At 41.9% G+C, this 20,708-nt stretch overlaps 1 protein-coding gene across 1 annotated transcript in view; it reads left to right on the top strand.

The window, feature by feature from the left end:
- GDPD4 (glycerophosphodiester phosphodiesterase domain containing 4) overlaps nt 1-20,708 on the top strand; it is a 349,739-nt gene that overhangs the window by 292,224 nt on the left and 36,807 nt on the right. The window contains exon 11 of the mRNA XM_085623257.1: nt 10,803-11,024. Within this exon, the coding sequence (XP_085479383.1) occupies nt 10,803-11,024 (222 nt within the window). The remainder of the gene's footprint in view (nt 1-10,802; nt 11,025-20,708) is intronic.

A 20,708-nucleotide genomic window follows, 5' to 3' on the forward strand; every position in this document is an offset into this window, starting at 1 on the left:
AATAACATATAGCAACTCAAAACCTGCCTCGAACTAATTCTTATCCAGATTTGAAGCACCTGTTAAAACTGAGCCTGAAACAAGACAGAATTCATCCAGTTTGCCTACAGAAACAGATAACCACAGATTCAAAATTGGTTTGCTGGCATGAATTTAGAGAACTTCCCTCACCAGCTGAATCGCAACACGAAATCACGTAGAGCACATTGCCAAGAAAATCAAGACTGCATGATACCAACTCACCCTCTTGAAAAGCTGAAGTCCTACCTACCTGATACAGACTTCAGAAGAACAGTGCAGGTTTTGGTCCTTTTCCACATCACTGTGCTCAAAGGCCTGCTCATACCATACTGATGCCCCTGAAAGGCATCCTGCATGCTGCAATTTGTCCTTTTAAAAAATTACCTCAACAGTGAACATATAGGTATACATTTTAATAGAAAATGTGGGAGGAATGAGGGAGTGGCTGGAATATGGGGATTATTTATGACCAGTTTAGAGAGGAGTAAGAATGATTTAGGTGAGGGCTAGGAAGAGGTTTAGAGAGGGCAAGGCACCCACCCGCAAAAGAATGCCCATTCCTGTTCCCAAATGTTCCCTTTGTTAGTTTCTACCAAAAAAGCACCAAAGCAGCTGTAAAGAAATCCAACTCAGAGGTAGAGTAGGTCCCACACCACACTGGTCAACCACTGGTCATGCAACCAATCAATCAATCAGTCAAGTAGTATTTGTAAAGCACTGCTTATCATCCTGAAGGGTATCCAGGCGCTGTGCTGCAGGTTCAGTTGAAGAGCCAGGTCTTGAGTTCTCTCCCATAGAAAATAAAGGTGAGAGAGATTAAAATAAAGCCCCATAGGAAATAATGCTAAAATAAATTAATTTATTTTGCCTTTTTACTATGCATATGTAAATGTAGTTTAGCGTTAAAAATACATTTAAATTATAAATAAATATTATTTTAATTCTTAAAATATTTTAATTACATTTTAAAATGTAAACATAAATATAAAGTGTTTTTTTAATTAAATTAATTCAATGCATGACTTAATAACTTTTAATGCACTCATTTGATTTACTTGTGATTTGGGTGCATTTTCTAAAACAAACATTAACATTTTTTATTTACTATAATTACAATATATTAAACTAATTAAATATTTAATAAAAATTGGGATAATCGTGCTGCAGTATTTTTTTTAATTTATCCTACTTTTAAATAAATGTATAAAATTCATTTTCATTGATATTTTGCATACTTTTTGTTAACGTTAATAAACTTTCATAAATTTCTCTGTGCTTTACCATAGAGAGATCTCAGCCCCGATAACGGAGGTCTCTGGCAAGAGGTCTCCACCAAATATGGCTGTAAAGTCACTACTGGTAGTAACCTTATGGTCGTCTATGTTTCAAGGGGTGGTGACATGTCTAAACTTTTGAACTGCTTTTCAGTTGTAATTGGTGAATAGTCAAAAACAATAAAGTTACTCAAAAGTATTAGAGTAAATTTACGTTTGTAGATTAACTCCCATGCGTAGCATCCTCTCCAGCCCGGGTACATGCAAATGATCAAGCCACACACGGAGCTTGATATTGCACGCCTTTATTCCGCAGCTTTTAATTATTAACTGAACATTCTACAGCATGAATTCTATCACTCACGCACTTATGTTACTGTTCTACGGAGTACATCAGGAACCAAAAGGGTCCCGTCATGTCTAACCCACAAGACTCTACATCTCTCCCCCTTTATTAAATAAAAAGTACAAATAATACATAAATACATCACAACCCTTCAATAAGTCATTTTGGTGCTCAAATCAATAGCCCAGATCTGGTTATGTGCGGCTGCGGAGATACCGAAGAAGTGTCAATGATTGACATTGTGACATACACATTGATACAGTCGTTGGGCTCTCCATATTCTCAGTTGGATAAGTCTCACTTCTGCTATCTGGATTTGGCAAATGTCGAGCCAGGTGTTTGAAATGCGAAGAATCTTGTGCAATGGACTTTTCAGGACATTGAGCAGTCCCCATGTGTCCTGTACTAGTCACCACCCTCAGTGGGTCAGCATCAAAAGGAGCATCAGACTTGCGTTCCTGACAATAACGTGGTCTCCTCTTTTGAACACAGAGCTCCAAGCACAGAGGCGTCTGTCCACATAGGCCTTCATTTTGCGTTTGTGAGACGAATCAGTGGTGCTAAGTTTATCAATGTCAATAGATCTTTCAGTGGTTCATTTTGAAGCAATTTGGTTCCCTTTGGCTCTCTCAAACATCAATGTTACAGGACTTTCACCCTTGGTAAAATGGGAGTTGACTTGTATGCACAAAGCATAGATTGGGGAATTGATTTGAGATGAAGCTTTTCCAGTGCATCACTCTGAACGGTCTTCTTGAGGGTGCTTATAAAGCTCTCAACAAAACCATTCACCTGTAGCCTGAGAGGGGTACTTTTCTGATGTTTGACATTTAGATGAGTGAGAAAATCTTTTAATTCTCGACACTGCAACGGCAGGAAATAGTAAGATTTCAAAATCAAATGAACACCCCATATTTCAAAAATACTTTCTAATCTCTCAATGACTCCGTCATGAGTAGTTGATGACAGATCTTCCACAAGGGGATAACAGGAATATTCATCATCAGTTACAAATAGATGATGGCCATTGTCACGGGGTCCAAAGAAATCAACTGCAATCTTCTCCCAGGTATGCTTTGGAAGATCAGACATGTTCAACGGATGCAGTTTTTTTTTGGATGGCAAGCAGTTGCACAAATGACATGCCGCTAACTCTTTTTCAACTAAATCAAGATGAGGGACCACACTTGGTCCCGTGAACTCGTTTAAGAGCAACAACTCCACGATGTCCCTCATGGGCCAGTTCAATAATTAGTCTCAGATGCTCTGGTATGACAAGTCTTGACCCTCGTAAGATGATGCCCTCTGGGGTAACTGAAGGTTCTTCCTACACTTTTTTTATTTTCTGGTATTCAGGGTCATCATGAAGACATTGAATATGTTTTCGCCACGATCGATGTGTTATGATGTCTTTGAGTATTTTAGCAAATCTCTGTCAGTGCTCGTGGTAGCAATGATTTGTTCCACCAATATGGTAGCAGGGGTGATGGATTTCACGATTAAGTTAACATAAGCGTTAGCCACTTTAGAAGTGGTGCCATGACATAGTATTGATACACGTGAGAGGTAGTCAGTAGGGGTTTGATCTTTTCCTGGACGATGTAGAATCGTATAATCATACTACTGCAGTCGCAACCTCCACCTCTCAATGCGAGGTTGCATCTTGGCTTTAGGATTGCTGAAAATGGTGAGCAATGCTTGGTGGTTGGTGGGAACTGTGAAATGCTTTCCATACAGGAATACATGAAAATGCTCACAAGTCCACATCACAGCGACGTTGTGAATAGACCTGTTTAGTCGATGAATAACTTCAGCTAGTATAAGCCACATTGTATCTTGGTGCATTGGGATGTCCAGTGTGCTGGGCAAGGATGGAACCCAACCCCACTGGGCTTCTATCAAATACAACCTCCGTCTTCAATTTTGGATCAAAGAATGCTATTTAGTAGCATTCTCAATTGCATGCTTGATTTTCTTGAAGCTTTGTTCACATTCATTTGACCATCAAAATAGAAAATTTCGTTTTGTTGTCTCTCAATGGGACACTTACAGTGGCAAAGTCACGTATACACCTTGAACACTAACTGTCCATACGAAGGAAGGATTGCAGCATGGTTACATCTTGTGGGGTAGAAGTGGATGGCAAGGCTTGTGCTTTATTTGGATCCGGAGTCATTCCCCCATCAGAAAACATACAACCAAAGAACTTGAGATTGGTATTCTGAAACTCATACTTTGCTGCATTTAAAGTGAGATTTGCATCGGTAAGTACACAACACACTTGTATATCATATTCCTTTTGGATGGTCCACAAAAACTAGTATGCCATTACTGTAATTGAAAGCATTTGTGACTGGCTATATTATGTGACGAATGACATCCTGAAAGAGTTCTACAGCTGATGACACTCTGAAACTTAGTCTTTTATATCTAAACAAACCAACATGAGTCGAAAAGGTCATAATGTACCTGCAAATGTCTTCCAGTTCAAGTTGGTGAATCCCTTTTTTCAAATCAAGGCAGGAAAAGACTTTAGCTCCATTCAGCTGTTTAATCATGTCAGCAATATGCTGACCTGGATGTTGTTCTCGTTCCATTGCCTTCTTCGCTTAGCGCATATCAACGTGGAAGCGCACAGCTCCTCCACTAACCTTCTTCGACACTCACACTATGGGTGATACCCATGGCGTTGGACTAGTGGATCGCTGAATGATGTCATGCTTTAATAGTGTCTCAAGTTCTTTTTCAAGAGCCTCTTGTAAATGAAATGCAATTCGATTATGTCATGGAGCAACAGGATGATTGTCCTCATTTATGTGAAGTTGCATTTTCATGGTCATAAGCCTTCTTAGTCCAGGATGAAAACTGATTCACTATCTCATGATAGGCATTGATATTGTACTGTACAGCAATCAGCACATGTCAGCAGCAGTACTGAAACAGAGTAAACATGCACTCGGTTAAGTGCCATGCAGGACATTAATTGGTGCTTGTACTTTGGTCTTTTTATGTTTCACAGGTAATATGAATGAACCTTGAGTTTGCCGTGGCACCGAAGCAGCCTACGTATACACTTTGGTTTTCAATGGGGTTAAAGGGGGCACTGGGGACTGTTCATTGTACTTTTCGGTTGGGATGATGTTTATCAATGCGACGCGGTCTATGATAAAAGGTATGGAGCACCCATTCACTTTCAGTAGGATTTTGGGACAGTGTCCAAATTAATTTTGCACTTTCATTAGTCGGCCTAGCTTCAACCAGCATTCTTCCTTGCAAGAAGATAATTCGACATGCGCACCTCATTCAGGCGTCAACATTAACATCGCACACTCAATTCAATTCAATAAGCTTTATTCCGTTAATATAAAACAACCATAAAAGCACATAAGAAAACGTAATTAAAAGACAGTATGGTACATTAAATTGATACGATTCTGACAATTAAAATATATTTAAAATATCATGCTTTTCCTTGCATCAATTGATCTCAAAATATTGGTCACAGCATAAAAACATATATCCGGTGCCCGCATTGTTAACAGTAAACTCATAGCAGCATTTGTAGTTAAAGTGCAGTATTTTTTAAACAAAGGTTTAAGAAAGGCAATACGAAAATTTAAAAACAAATCACATATGAGGAGAAAGTGCAGAGTACTTTGTTTGGTACGTCCATCACATGGGCAAGGGCAATCAGGATATTTTTTAACACAGGGGAACGCTACCAAGTGATGGGCGATGCCTAATCTCATTCTTGTAAGGACAAATCGATGTGAAGATCTAGTTACCTGACTCAAATATGCTTGAAAACCCTCTGTGTCTGAGAGTGAGTAGTAAAACTGGCTAGTTGTTAAATGCCCGCTGTTTTTTTGTCTTACAGACTTTCTCTCCCTCAGAAATGTGTTTTTCAGTTCATTTTTAGACATTATTCTTACTTCATTGGGGTTTTCTAGGACGTTTAAATTGAATACATCCTTAAAAGTTTGTACTATATAATTGAGCCATGGGATCTTTAAGCAATTATCTAGTTGGAAACAGTCATTAATCATTTTCCTGTTAAATGCAGTTTCTTCTTTCAACCATATAGATCTCCAGGTTAATAATGGTCTGAGCCCAATAAGGTCCGTCAGGTAGCTAATCCCCACTTCGCTATGTACTAAATCAGAGGACGCTGAAGTGAGTAGACAGAGCAACCTTTTAAGATACGAATTTTCCTCTATTTGCAAATCACCATGGGGGTAATGGCCCCATACCCCGGCACCATAGAGTGCAATTGAGGTACATCTTGATTGATAGATATGCATCATATCTTTAATGCGACGGTCCCCTATTTTTGCGGCAAACCTGAACACACCATGCACACTTTTTGCCATCTTGGACCTAACATTCACCATTTCCTGCGACCATTTACCATTACTTGAAAAAGTTATCCCTAGGTAACAGAACTTGTCTACTGTTTGTATTCTCTGCCCTTCTATGAAGAAGGATTTAGATTTCACAGGCCGTAGGCCACAGACCATGGCATATGTTTTAGTCCTATTGATCTGCAACCTTCTGCCCTTAATAAAATCCACAAACTTGTCTATTAACCTCTGTAAGCCAATTGCTGTTCTTGCTAAAAGTACTGCATCATCTGCATACAGCAGAACAGGCACAGCTTGTCCTCCCGCCTGGGGTGCATCAGACTTTACAAGTTTTAGTGCTGCATCCACTTTATTAATAAAAAGGGTAAAAATTAGCGGGGCAAGGACACATCCCTGCCGAATACCTAATTTGACCTTAAATTTAGGAGTGCACTCGCCCTTTTGGCCATACCGTACTGATGTTACTAATTTTTCATAAAGCCTGGCCAAAAAGAAAATAATAGATTCTGGGGCACCAAGCTCTAGTAGAATCGGCCATAGCATGGCATGATCCACTAGATCAAATGCACTGCTTAGGTCAGCAAAACATAGGAAGAGGGACCCTTGCTGAGCACGTGTATATTTTCCTATTATTAAATCCAAATTTATACACTGTGCAAGGGTACCCCGTCCCTTCCTAAAGCCATACTTGGATTGGGTTAAAATCCCGTTGTCCTCCACCCATTCCTCTAATCTGACAAATAGAACCCTACTCATAATTTTAATAGATGAGTCTAGGAGAGAGAAGAGAGATCGGCCGATAGTTTTTTGCCCCAGATCTGTCCCCTTTCTTCAATATGGGGATGATAATAGATTCGCCCCATGTGAGAGGGGCACCTTCAACAACGGCAGCATTAAAAACTCCCCATGGAGCCCCAGAAAGCAGGTGTGGCTTTATAGACGTCTATTGGGACACCATCAGGGCCCGGGGCTTTCCCTCCCTTACTACTGCTAATTCCTTGTTCTACCTCTGCTAATGTAATATTAAGTGGTAGAATCGGCCAGGGACTAAGTTCACCAGCATCCATCATGGTTATATTCCCTGGATTGAATATACTGGAGAAATGCACGACCCATGCCTCACTGCTAACATACGATGTCATTTCGGGAACAACCTCGTTTTTTAAAAAGGGTGAATTAACTGTTTCCCAAAAAAGCTGGCTATTTGAGGTATCCACAGCCATTGTGAGTTTATCCCAGGCCTCCTCTTGAATCTCTCTCTTTCTGCGTTTTAAATGTAGTTTATAGGCCTGTCTTAGGGTCTTAACAAGCACCGGATCCCTACTCTTACTAGACAGTGCTTGTTTGAGCACACTCATCTTCCTCCCTGTCACTTGACAATGACGATGACAAACCTTTAGATGAGTAATTTGACGGCACTCAACATCATTCAGTTTCTTCTTGCCTCAAGTGGTGTTGCTGCTTGGCCTTGTGAGCGTGGTTGGTACGTCTCTGGAACTTTCTGGCATCCTTTTTGTTTTTTCGATGTGATGCACTGGATCTATACCTTGCTTTGCAAACCATTACATAATGGTTTTCTTTCCCGCTGCCTTTGCATATCTGACCTTCATTACATGCCCCTCATTTACCTTCATGTGGAAAGGAAACACAACTTCTTTTTAGTTGGAGACATTACTTTATGGCCTTCTACCTTGTGTTTCGGCTTACTTTTCACACTCAGCGTGGATTTATTTTGGGCTGTTCCAACCTCCATGTTAGCTGCTTGTCTGTCCGCTCTTTCTTCCATTCTAGCTGCCATGAGTACCCACTCCAAGCTGAGTGTTTCTTTCAGCATTCGTCGTCTTAAGGAATTGGAGAGACAACCGTCTATTAGTCTTGGATGCATGGCCACTTCATCATTGAACTCGTCGAACTTGCCATGCTTGATGAGCAAATAAAGTTTTTTTCCAAACTCATCCATTGTTTCACCAGTTTCCTGCCTTTCCTGGTTGTAAATGTACCTTTCATAGTCGATATTTGGCATTGGATTGCACTTGGTGTTCAGCACCTCCTTGATTAGACGGTACGTCACTTCACCATTGGGTGGCATTTCCTTTATCACTTTTTTCACTCCTTCACCCGCTAAATTCTTCAGATGTTTATTGATCTTTTTGTCACTTATTTCTTAACGCACATCAATGAAATCATCGAAGGTTTCAATCTAGTCAGTCCATCTGTCACCAATATTTTGCTTTTTGATGCTATCGAAGGGAGGCAGTGGTTTCAAGAAGCCAGTGGCGCAGTATTTGACACTTTTCAACAGCCATTGGAAAAGAACATTTCACTATTCCGACCGCTGCTCACGGCCTTTCAGTAGGTCCGACGTGATTCACCAGCCTCGTAAGCATAACCCCCATGCTTCTGCTTGGGTTGCAGCGCCTGGTGCTGAGGTTGGATGGCTCTCTTTACTGAGGTTCTGGTAAGCGTGATTGTATTCTCTTTATATATGGTTAACGCCACCTTTAATGTTTCTCTGCATTTATCTGCTTCTACTCACAGCATTTTCTGGCACCTGGCTGTCGCCGCTCTTTGCACTTTCCTTACCTAATTGTTACTGCCTTTAGCGTTGTCATACAGTATGAATGATAGCTCTGTGTTATGCTATGGCGTAGTATCTCTTTCCTTAACTTTACTACCAAATTTCTAGCTGACGATAAACATACTGTACAGAAGGTCTTCACTTTCTTTACAGGACTTGCACTGGTTTGAGTGGCTCTTTGACTCCACATATGCCAAATTTCACTTCGACTGTGGCACTCGTGGCATGGACGAGCAATTTGCTGGACCACGGCAAACTCTCCAGGAGAGCACTCTCAGTTCTTTGGATTGCGGGGTGTACGTAATCCCCTATCTCATCGCCAGTTGTAGCGACTTCCCCAGCCTGGTACATGCAAATGATCACACCACACACAGAGCTTGGTATTACACATCATTATTTCTCAGTGTGTAACCGTTAACTGAAGATTCTACGTCATGAATTCTATCACTCACACACTTATGTCACTGTTCTACAGAGTCCATCAGCAACCAAAAGGGTCCCGTCATCTCGAACTCACAAGACACTACTAGGTTTACCTTTGTGAGCACGTAGGCCAAAATTATGAATCCTTACTGACCCATCTTGCTTACATCACGTGGTTGCATCACTACAGTACATGAATATGCTTTAAAATTAACAAGTAGAAACTGTAATTTTGCAGAGCTCAACTCATTCTACTGTGAGAATCGTAGGGAGGATAGTAGAATGTTCCAGTCTAAAGTTGGTTGATACATTTCAAGTACTAAGAATGCTCTTTTTTCCAGTGGTGTTATCTGCTGTACCAGGGTCAGCTTTTGCATTTTGCTAATTAATTCTTACTGCACTCTTTGAGCCAACTGAACTCTTCGATAAAATTCCATTGCTGGAGAATGGTATCTGCCCCAGTTTAGGAAATTGTGTTAAACATTGCTGTAGCTACTGGCTCAAGATGTCATTCAACTGACTAAAACTTGGCTCTTAAAGAATAATCCAGCTACTGAGATTTATTTAAAACTTGGGCATTGTCACCTTTCTGAATATCCCCTAAAGAGTTTTGAGTAGGAACATGAATGTGCTTTGTCTTAGGAAATGTGATGAACACCCTAAAAATGTTAACTTTGTTGGTATTCACAAATGTTCGCAATGGTTTTCCCATTCTGTTTGCACACTTATATTTAGTTATTAAAAAGGTGGTGTAGGAGATGAAACATGTCGAAAGGATGTCGAAAAACAATATTTTCTGAGGGTCTATTACAGATAATATATCTAAATGGAAAAGTGCTTTCAATATGGTATAGATAAAAGGTCAAAAAAGTTAAATGTGCAAATGCACATTTCTGCAAAACTTTATCCTGCAGATGGCCACCAATATGCCTGAAAACCTTGTATGGATGTTTAGGTATTATCCTGGGAATGTTTGAGAAACTTAAAGAAAACCGAAACCTAACCAGATTGTAGGCAGACTCCTACAGCATAATCTTTTGCACATCTTTTCTCTACATCGAAAATTTTTCTCCATGTGTAGAAAAAAGGGAGTAAAAAAGTTAAATGAGCAAATGCACATTTTTGCAAAAGTTATTTTCTGCATGTGTAAGTTTAGAAGAACAGTAATATGCCTAGTAGTTCTTTGACGAATTAGATCCCTTTGCAGGGATTCGTGAGAATCTCTGCTAGGTGAGATCTCTCTAATCTGCAGGCCTGTTAACTAGATATAGTAGATGTACAACCATTTGATTATTGAAACGTTTCTAGGTGATTCTGATATGAACTTGCTGCATTAGGTAGCACATATGTTTGTTTGATGTATTTTATTTTACCTTTGTTTACCTACGCTTTAAAAAGGATTCATGGCTATTGGCATTCAATATGATAGCTTCCTGTCTTGTTCTCTCATGTTATAAATAATACTGAACACTATCCTTTAATCTCAGAAGCGACTGTTTTTAGTCGGGGGATTGAGAAACTCTAATGTGGAACTGTTCATTTCTGCTTGCATATGTCTCTGCCCCTAGATTCATCCATGTCTAAATCTATCCATGCTTTGATACAGCATCAAATCCTTTATCCCTGTTGGAAAGTAAAGAGCCTTCTCATCTAATGTTAGTAGTGAAAATGTTAGAGAAAGGAGTATGTCTTTAAGGTATATACTTTTTCTGTCAGTCTGAATAAAAATTGTGCAATGTTACATTAGACAATTGATTTTTGTCAACATTAAATGTGAAATATTCTTGTTGTTTTTCTAGGACAAGCCATTTTTGTCCACGGGCTCTTTGTCAAGTGAAGATGAAAGATTAGCAATAAATCAATCTATTTACAAGTTGAATGACTTTTTAAAACTCGCACATCATGCAAGGAAGTATGTGTTATTTGATCTCTATCGACCCCCCATTTTCCATCCTTATCGAGATTCCTGGATTAAACGAACCCTGCAGGTCATCAATGAATCCGCAGTGGATCCACATCTGGTAAGATTTCATTTCTCACTTAAACATCACCCAATGTAGAAAGACATCTAGGCAACATTTACAAAATGGTATTTTTTAAAGCAAATGAAAAATTAAATTGGATTTAAAACAGTATCGGGTAATATACCACATCAGCACCTGGTCAAAAGCTATGATGTATAATTTATCTTTACTGAAGGGAAGCACTGTTGTTGTTTTGCAGATTCAATGATGTCTCAACTTTGTCTATCTTTTTAGTGGCATTTTATTAGAGTAACATAGTGGGTGAAAAGGATGGACCAGGATGTGGCCCTGTGTAATGCGAGCGGCTGAGAGCAGTTCAAGCATTCCAGCCATCCCTTTGTTCTTGTTGCAGTAGACACCCTAGTGTAATCTGTTTGCCCAGAGGTGGGTTCCACTTTGACTGTACCTTAGCACTTCAGCTATTTGTCATTGAACAGGCCTAAATAAGCAAGAACCAGTTTGAGACTGCTTGTGTTCCTGTCTGGAGGGGATCTGGTCTGGCAGTTCAGGCTGGACTGTTGGAGCAGGACCAAGACTGATGTGTGCCACTCTCTGTCTAGAGTGGCACAGTGGAAGAAAAAGAATGGGCTGGAATGCGTGATTGCCAGTAGTTCAGATTAATTCAAGCATCCCATCTTACCTTTTGTTCATGTTGCTTCTGCCATCTACCTCCTCTAACTCAACCATCTCCTCCTACTAGCTAGCCATACCATATGCACGTCCACCTTCAATGGAAGCCTTGAAATAAATGGTTCATGCCTCGTATGTTGGCACTCTGAAGATTAGCTTGGGGCAACGCTATATGGGAAGATTAGAGTGCCATGATCATTCCACTCCAGTGCTTCACGCTGACTACTTCAAAACCTCTGAACTCTGAACCAACTTCTGTTCACTCGGGTTCCCCTACCAGCTGTCCATTTGCCCCTTTCTGAGACTCTCTCCTATGCTTCTCTTTGGATTCCCATACTCCGGCAGTCATCAGCACCTGCCTTCAACTAGTCTTCCAATGAATGCCAATGTAATGCCTACTTGCAAGTCTCCTTCTACCTTTCGGGCACAGCTAGACCACCAACATAAATCTGTCTGCTGACTCCTGCAGAGGCCTGTGTCTTTGAAAGAGTCATTGCTCATCCTCATTGGGACTCCATTGCTGTTGTGGGTCTAACTGTGGCCCATTAACAACCGATGCAGATTTGCAAACAGGTCATTCTTTGGCCATCTACTGCTCAGTCATACTATACGTTCTATTTGTAATGAAAACAGTCAGTTTGAGAAAGTTTAAGATCAATGTACTCTTTATTATCGCAAGCACACCTGCACCTGCACTTACCAAGTTGCCTCTCTGATCTGTGAAACCTAATACAGTCCCTTAGCACAACTTACCTATCAGTCCCTTTTCACACTAAGCAGTTCATGAGATCTGAACTTTTCCCAGCGATTCTTTAGCAAATTGCGGTAATGAAAGCACCACAAGAAATTCATCCCAGTGAGTCCCGGCTGCTGTTATAGAGCCCTCAAAGCATGGACTTCAACTTCTCAAAGAACCTCAGCCACTGCTTGCACAGACTATGGTGAGCCTGTGCAAAACTGTGCAAATCAGTCCTCTTTCTCCTTATTATAGGCAATAGAATTTGCACACCGGAACCCAGTGGCATATAATGCACTGTTCCTATGTGAGCTGTGCTACTCTTTTGAAGAAGTAACACCACTTAGCAACTTCCTTGAGTCCTAACTTCAGACTTTAAGTTCTGTTTCTATGTACTAGCACTTCCACTGTGGTCTCAGTGTAAAGGATTATCTTATGTTCCCAAACACTCCTTTTGCTTACATACTTCACTGACAACTGTCACCCAAAACCATCCTCTGCTATTAGACACCAGAGCACAAAACTCATTTTACTGACCAAACGAAAGATGGTATGACCTCAGTAGCAGTGCAACATTTTTCTAAGATGTTTCTGGAACATTTTGACATCAATTTAATTCATTATAAAAAATTGTTGACTATAGATCTTACAATTGCCGTGTAAGTTTAGCAACTGGCAGCACCTCTTAACAATTCTCAACTGTCCCTTTACTCAACAACGGTAATATCCGTGATCTAATAATGTCACATTATTACATGACAACTGAATATTTTGAGCTTGACTGGTCAGACCGCTCAGCAATACCTTTCAAAAAAGGCCCTCTTCTTCTATTGGTGAACAGGCAAACCAATCATTAAAAAGACCTCTAAGGAACATGTGCCTTGATGGGCTCTGTTAAGCCTGCCAGATGTTTGGTTGCTGAATATCAAGGTTGTCTAGTCTTTATTTTACCTCATGACCAATGTACTATTCCTTCCCTTATCCTGCACCAGTGTAGTTCCCTATTACCCTTGCTTTCTCTCTTTGTCACTTTTCTTCCTGCTTCCCTCTGTGCTCCTTTTTTTTCTCTGTTTTTCTGGGTCAAAATCTGATGATTAAAAATAAGTCCGGGTCTTCAAAAAAGGCTGCTGACAAGCCCCAACTCCAACCACTGCGTCAAATTAAGCACTGTAGTAAAGCACAAATGCAATGTAAGAAAACAGGAGGATATATCAGGGTCTCACCTGAATCCTCAAAGACCTCAAGAACCAAAGGATGTTCCCCCTGTAGCAGACTCTCTGCTAAGTTTCATTGCTTCAAAAATCAAATGGAATTATGTAAGGTGTTTGGTGAATCTATGGACTCAATCTCCTCACCGTCTGTCAGCCGTCACAGGGTTTCTCTCGAGCTGAGAGGTTCCCTCAAGACTTACAGTCTCCTCGATTATTAGACAATGCCTCTTCCCCATCCCTATAACTTTGCCACATGCTATGCCAGAATCTGGACAACGATCCTCCACACAGGCCTCAACTGGCTTACACAGATTCTCCCCTTCACCGCTCATTTTTCCCTCACACCCTCCACCCCTAGCCCAACACTCAGACTTGGCTGCGCGCCATGATGAGATATCTCGCCAGTTGCACCTTCTCACTTCTGAGCTACATGACCTGAAAGCCCTCTCAAATGATCTTTTCCCCGTGATCAGCTCTCTCCTCACCTCTTTGAATTGGCCCAGAGCGTCCACCAAGGATAGCGACCACATGGTTCAGCCTCTAGCCCCCTCCATCTCGAAATCCATTCCCCTACCCAATGCCTCCGCCAGCCCCAGAGGATGTGAGACAAACCCGGCGTCCTCTGACCTCCTGGACAGTCACAACTCTTGTTCTTCTTGGTCCAAATCTAACATGGTCCAGCCGAGACAAATACATTCCATCCTTTCTAACCCGAACAAAGAACCTCCTTGCAATCCTAGATGCAGCAATTCTGACAACCTCACCCATGTGAACATCACCCAGACTCCTTCCCCCCCGAATCCACTACGACTTAAATGTGTACTACTTAATTGCAGATCAGCCAGTAAACATGCCTCCGATATCTTCGACCTCATCAACACAATGAGTTAGACATTATCATCCTCACTGAAACTTAGTTAAATCCCGCTTCCACTCCTATCTTAGACCTCCTAGTACCTCCCACTCATGACATAATTAGGCTAGACAGAGCTCTGGGTGGTGGCCTAGCCTGTATTCACAGGAACACACTCTTGATTTCTCACTTGGAGTCCTCTGCGCCTTCCTCCAGTGAATACCTGTGTCTCAGCATCTCAAATAAGAACCTACCGGTTTGCAAACTTCACACCTTTTACCACCCCCTGGGTGACAATCTCCCCTTCATTGAGCAACTAATGGAAATCATCACTAGCAGTGTCGACTCAGCGGTGGCCCAAATCTTCCTTGGTGATTTCAACCTTCACTGGTCTAACCCCAACGACTCCGCTGCATCTTGCATCAAATCATTCTTAAATGATCAAGATCTGACTCAGCACTGCGAGCAACCAACTCATATTAAAGATGAAACTCTAGACCTCATCATCTCTAAAGGGTAGACCATCACCCTAGACCATCACCCTAGATTCCATTACCACTTGTGATTGGTCCGACCACCATAGCATCCTCTTTTACATTAACAGGGAGGTGTTGATGAGGAAGGTTCAACCATTGAAATCAAAGATATGGAAAAGAGACCTCAGATCAATAAACTCTGACGACCTAGCTGCCCAAAGTAAATCTGCCTAAGTTGACTTGGTTGAGGTGCAATCACTCACCGACGCCTACAATTCGACAATCACCAACATCATGGATGACATTGCTCCACTGCAACATAAAAATGCCTCAACAAGAATATACAAACCGTGGTATAATGACAACTTAAACACAGAACGACGCAACCTTAGGGCAGTTGAACGTTCCTGGCGATCCAATCCCTCCTAGGACCAACTAAAACTCCTTAGAGATGTCAGGAGCCTCTACAACAAACAAATCAAAAGTGTCCAGGCTAACTACCTCAGACACCAACTGCATCAAGCGGCAAACCCCTTCAAGAAACTGTTCGAATTGGTCAAACAGCAATCAGTCGTTGGCCAAACCACTCTGAACCTGGTGGCAGCCCACCCTCATGCGACGAACTTGCCTCTTTCTTCTCTGAGAAATCTAGACACATCTCTGCTGACCTCGCCTCTAAGAAGGCTCTATTGCCTTCCTCAAGTGTCGCCTCCCCCTTTGACCCCTTTGAAAAGGGCAAACGGACCACCAAGAACAATGCGTCGTGGGGCACCTTTACCCCATTTACTGAAAATGACATCCACAAGATTCTTCAGAATATCAACCCTTCCAACCACTTCAGTGACCCGTTGCCCCCACCCATCTTCAAAGAAATCAAGAATGCACTCATCCCCAACTGGACAAGGATAGTAAATGCTTCTCTTTCACAAGGCACCATCCCCAATTGCCTAAAAGCAGCTCAGGTATCACCTATTCTGAAAAAAACTAACGCTAACAAATCTGATCTCAATAAATTTCCGCCCCATTTCCAACATCTGCACCCTAGCAAAACTTCTAGAAAAATGTGTTCAATCTCAACTTTGTGCTCACATTGAGAATAATCAACTCCTAGACCAGCATCAATCTGGTTTTAGGAAGGGGCACAGCACAGAATCGGCTCTCACCCACACCCAAAAATGCTTGACAAAACGAATCCTGCCTCCTCATTCTCCTTGACCTTTCCTCCGCATTCGACATGGTTAATCATGACAACCTCCTATCCATGCTGCAAAACATAATGGGTTTTGCTCATCAGGTGTTACAATGGTTCTCATCTTTCCTACATCACAGATCACAAAGAGTCAAGGCTAACCACTCTCTCTCCCAGCCCTCTCCTGTACTCATGGGGGTCCCCCAAAGGTCCGCCCTATCTCCTATCCTCTTCAACCTTTTCCTTGAACCTCTCGCTAACTCATTAAACTCCATTAAAATTCTCTTCCACATGTATGCGGACGACACGCAACTCTATTTGAAAATATCATCCCTGTAAAACATCATCTACACACTACCCTAACGTCTACTCAAAACTGGTTAACAGAACCATCTCCTGCTTAACACTTCCAAAACAGAATTCCTGCTCATCTCCCCTCCGAACCACATCCCCAAGCTAGACCTATGGCTGAGTCACCTCACTGCTTTCAATTGCACTCCTCCCATCATAGACTCAGCCAAATCTCTTGGAGTCACCATGGACAAGCACCTGAATATGAAAAATCATATCAGCAATGTATGTAAGGGAGCAAACCATTTGTTGAGGTCACTCAGAAATATCAAACCTTTCCTTCCACTAAATGATTTCAAGCAGGTGGTCCAAGTGCTTGTCTTGCCGAGGCTAGACTACAGCAGTGCTACCCTCTGTGGCCTTCCCAAATACGCCCTGGCTCCACTAAGGTCATCACTGAACGCGGCGGCTAGACTGGTCACAGGCACCAAACGATACGAACATATATCACCAGTCCAAAAATCTCTCAATTGGCTGCCCTACGAAGCACAAATTCAGTTAAAGATTGCTGTTCTGGCGCACAAAGCCCTTCACTTCAATACTCCCAGGTACCTAGCGCAAAAACTTGAACTATCCTGTGGTTTAAGAGCCTCAAGAAGCGCCACTACCTTCCTCTTGAAACCACTCATTCTTAGCAAAAAAAGAACTTGTCACCAAGCTTTCTCTGGCGCTGCACCAAAGATATGTGATTCTCTTCCACCGGAATTACGCAGAATCTCTTCAACGAAGGCTTTCAAATTGGAAGTTAAACTATTCCTTATGAACAAATTCTTACCCTAAGAGGGTTAGGTTCACTTGCTCATTGACACTGTTCCCACTTTCATGATACCTTCATTTGTAATGGCTCTTCTTTAATGCACACTGGGACCCCCCCCCCCCTCGTTGCCCGTGTACACCTGTTTATTGTATTACCCTCCTAGGCGCAACTATCCTGCTTTCTGCGACCATTCCAGTCCTTTTTTTTTTCTTTCTCTCTCTACTGGATGTTGATATTGCATTTATGTTCTTCCTCCCATCGTATTGTAAAGCGCTCTGATATCCTTCGGGATCTTGTTCGCGCTATATAAAGCTTTATAAATAAATAAAATCATTGTTGCATTGCACTCCCGCTGAGCCCAGTGCCCACACTTTCATCATTATCTTTTTTTTAAATTCCTATATCTTCTCTGATCATATCTCCTTCTAAAGCACAACTCTTGCGTTGCTTCTTGGATGCAGCACTGCACGTCCTGTGTAGTCCCTGTATGTATTATATTTATTTTATTTTGAATAGTTTTGACTTGTTTCTCCTCTTTGGAGTTCCTATGAAACCATCCCATCCTCTCTCTCACACTCCAGTTGTGGGCTTCCGGTTCATGCGGGAGTTAGGGCTCTGTAATCTTGACTATCTTCTAACATTTTCAGCTCATGCTGGCGTGTTGGCACTAGGTATTACATCTGGCATCCTTATTCCTGCTGTGGTTTGGGCCTAAAGCATAGACACAGTTTCAACCTTGTATGGCTCTCTCTGTCAATGGACAATATCTGAGATTTCTATCTTCATACATATCTTTATGGCAAAGCCACATTTCTTCACCTGCAATGACGGCACTTTGATTCTATGCTGCTAAAGCCCTTTGATCCTGGTTGTGAGCGCAGAGCTAGATTATACGTTCCCAGTAATTCATTGGCTCTGGAAACGTGCCAGTCCTTTACCCTAATCTTCTAACATTTGAGGCAAACCTATTATATAATGAGCAGTGAGAGGGCCATTCTGTTTGTTCATCTGCATGATATAAATATATAAGCGTGTCCCCATAGACTAGGATTAAAAAGGCTAGTGATATATAGGACTGAAAGAATGTCCTATTCGTCAACATGTTTCTGTCAGATGACCAAAAAGTTTGCGCCATTCATCAGGACCTAAAGCGATGTCACTCTGCTTGGTTTTTACCAGTTTAGCGAGGACGCAGAGGAACATGAGAAATCTGTTATCTGAGGTAAAAAATCCCACAAGGTGGAGGTAAATTTATATTACCGCCTAGACATTGGACCGGACTGCAGCTGGTACCATTGTCATATATAACATGACAATTAAGTATGGTTTTAAAATATATTATTTTTCACTAATTACTAGCAGAGTGACATCGCTTTAGGTCCTGATGAATGCCGCAAACTTTTTGGCCATCTGGCAAAAACATGTTGACCTCTGACGAATAGGACATTCTTTCAGTCCTATATATCACTAGCCTTTTTAATCCTAGTCTATGGGGACACGGAATAAATTTAGTTTAGTCACCCAGGAGCTAGTTTTAATACACATTTTTTTTTTTTTGCACTCTGCCCCTCACCCCAATCGCCTAAATTGGGAACATTATAAAACACCTCACGCTCCTCTCCACAGGGAGAGTTGTAGCCCACACTGTGTACCTTGCGGTCACAGAGTGCAAGAGGGGACCCAATGATGAAGCATGTCACCCTTGGGTGAGTGAGGGTTCTCGTCTTTAACCCCTTCGGTGCCCGCCCCTTTCCCCGCCCTGTGCCGGCCGTTACATTAGCGGGCGGGGTTTGTGACGAGCTGGACTCGTCATGGGCACAGCGCCACCGCGGCCCATGACGAGTCCAGCTCGTCACGGGCACCGAAGAGGTTAAGATAAGGACTCCCCCTTTTCCCCATACACAAGTGTGATCTTGTTTTGTTTGAATTAGCGTCCCATTACTTTGTGTGAGTACTATATTCTGGAGTGGTGATGTGGATGCTGATACTCACTCCATATGGTATAACCCTCTAGTGTGAAATATATAAATATATAAGCACCAGAACTGCATTCTTGTTTTGTATATCGCATTGGGTTTATGTATTTAAAACCTACACAAGGAAGTGAACTCTTGAGAGTTTAAAGCAGTTGCAAGTTGGTGTTTACAATTGTCTTTTTTTTATCGTTCCCTGCATGAAAGTGAAACACTTAATAAACCAACTTCTGGCAGTGCGGTTTGTTTTTACAGTGCCTTCAAGTAAAACTCTATTTTATGAAAATCGGTTCTAAAGCTATTATTTCCAGACAAAAAGTGGCGAGCTGCAGGCTGCGATGTGCAGACGCCCTAGCGGTTGTCGACTCGTCTGTTGACAAATCCGAGGGCAAAAAGATAATTATTAACAGATTACAGCTGTAAAGGAGATTGTGACGGTCCCTGCACGGCCTGATTTATTAGCTGATTAAAAATGAGCTATTAAGTTTCAATTCTGTAGATCCATAAAGCTGTGCAAATGTATTTAAACAGATAATTCTCTGCCTGTTACTCTGTTGCTCTTTTACAAGGGCGTGTCCTAAACGTGGGCTCTGATTGGGCGCAAAGGTCAGGCCATAGAAAGCGTAATAATCACATCTGTAATGCCTAGTCCTTCTTGTGCCTTCTGAAAGCGGAAACACTTTGCTCTTTAACAGAACCTCCTGGCCCATTGAGTCAGAAGCCAGAGAATCCTCTGTGCTCTTTTTGCAATATTGCATCCTTTAATAGCTTAGGGCTTTCGACCAATGGCGCACATACATTGTTTGGTGAGGCGGTGGGTGCTGGCTAGTGGGCGAACACCTTGTGACACTCGCTCCATACCATGCACTGGGTGGTAGGGAAGATCACGTTCTGTATGACCGGTGGCAGCACATTTATTTTGCTAAATGTCTGCAAAAGTTGGGATGGCATGTTTATTTCTTTCAACAGCACAACCGTGCACATCGCACATAATCCACAGGTGGTGCAATGGGCCATTTACTCTCATAAACAAGCCTGTATGTAATTGGTGTAACCTTCCCACAAAATAGCATCATGTGGGATGAAGCGATGCCGCCTTGCAACATGGCAGACTTGTCACGGGCGCCGATGCAGTTCAACATAATGGGTTCAAGGATGAGGCTGGACTGTGGACTCCCAACAACATTACAGATTTAGGAAGGCATGTATGGACTCTCCCTACAATCTGGCAACCCTAGGGCTGGGCATCTGCCAGGAGAGGTGTGGACCCAGTGAGGGAGTCCTTTAGCCAGATGGGATGGAGCAGCCACTGTCAATAGTGTGACCACCTGCCAAAATGCCAGGGATCTCATTGGTGGGAAATCATACCTCTCCTCGAATTCTGTGTCATCAAAGATTGAAAATAAAAATAATGGCATGACGTTTTTAAATGTTAATTTCCACTAAATCCAAAGGCCTTAATCTATTTAATACAGTGGTCCTTAGTTGGACTCAAAGAAGATGGG

This window comes from Triturus cristatus, chromosome 8, assembly GCF_964204655.1.
Source record: "Triturus cristatus chromosome 8, aTriCri1.1, whole genome shotgun sequence".
In the NCBI taxonomy this organism is placed as follows: domain Eukaryota; kingdom Metazoa; phylum Chordata; class Amphibia; order Caudata; family Salamandridae; genus Triturus; species Triturus cristatus.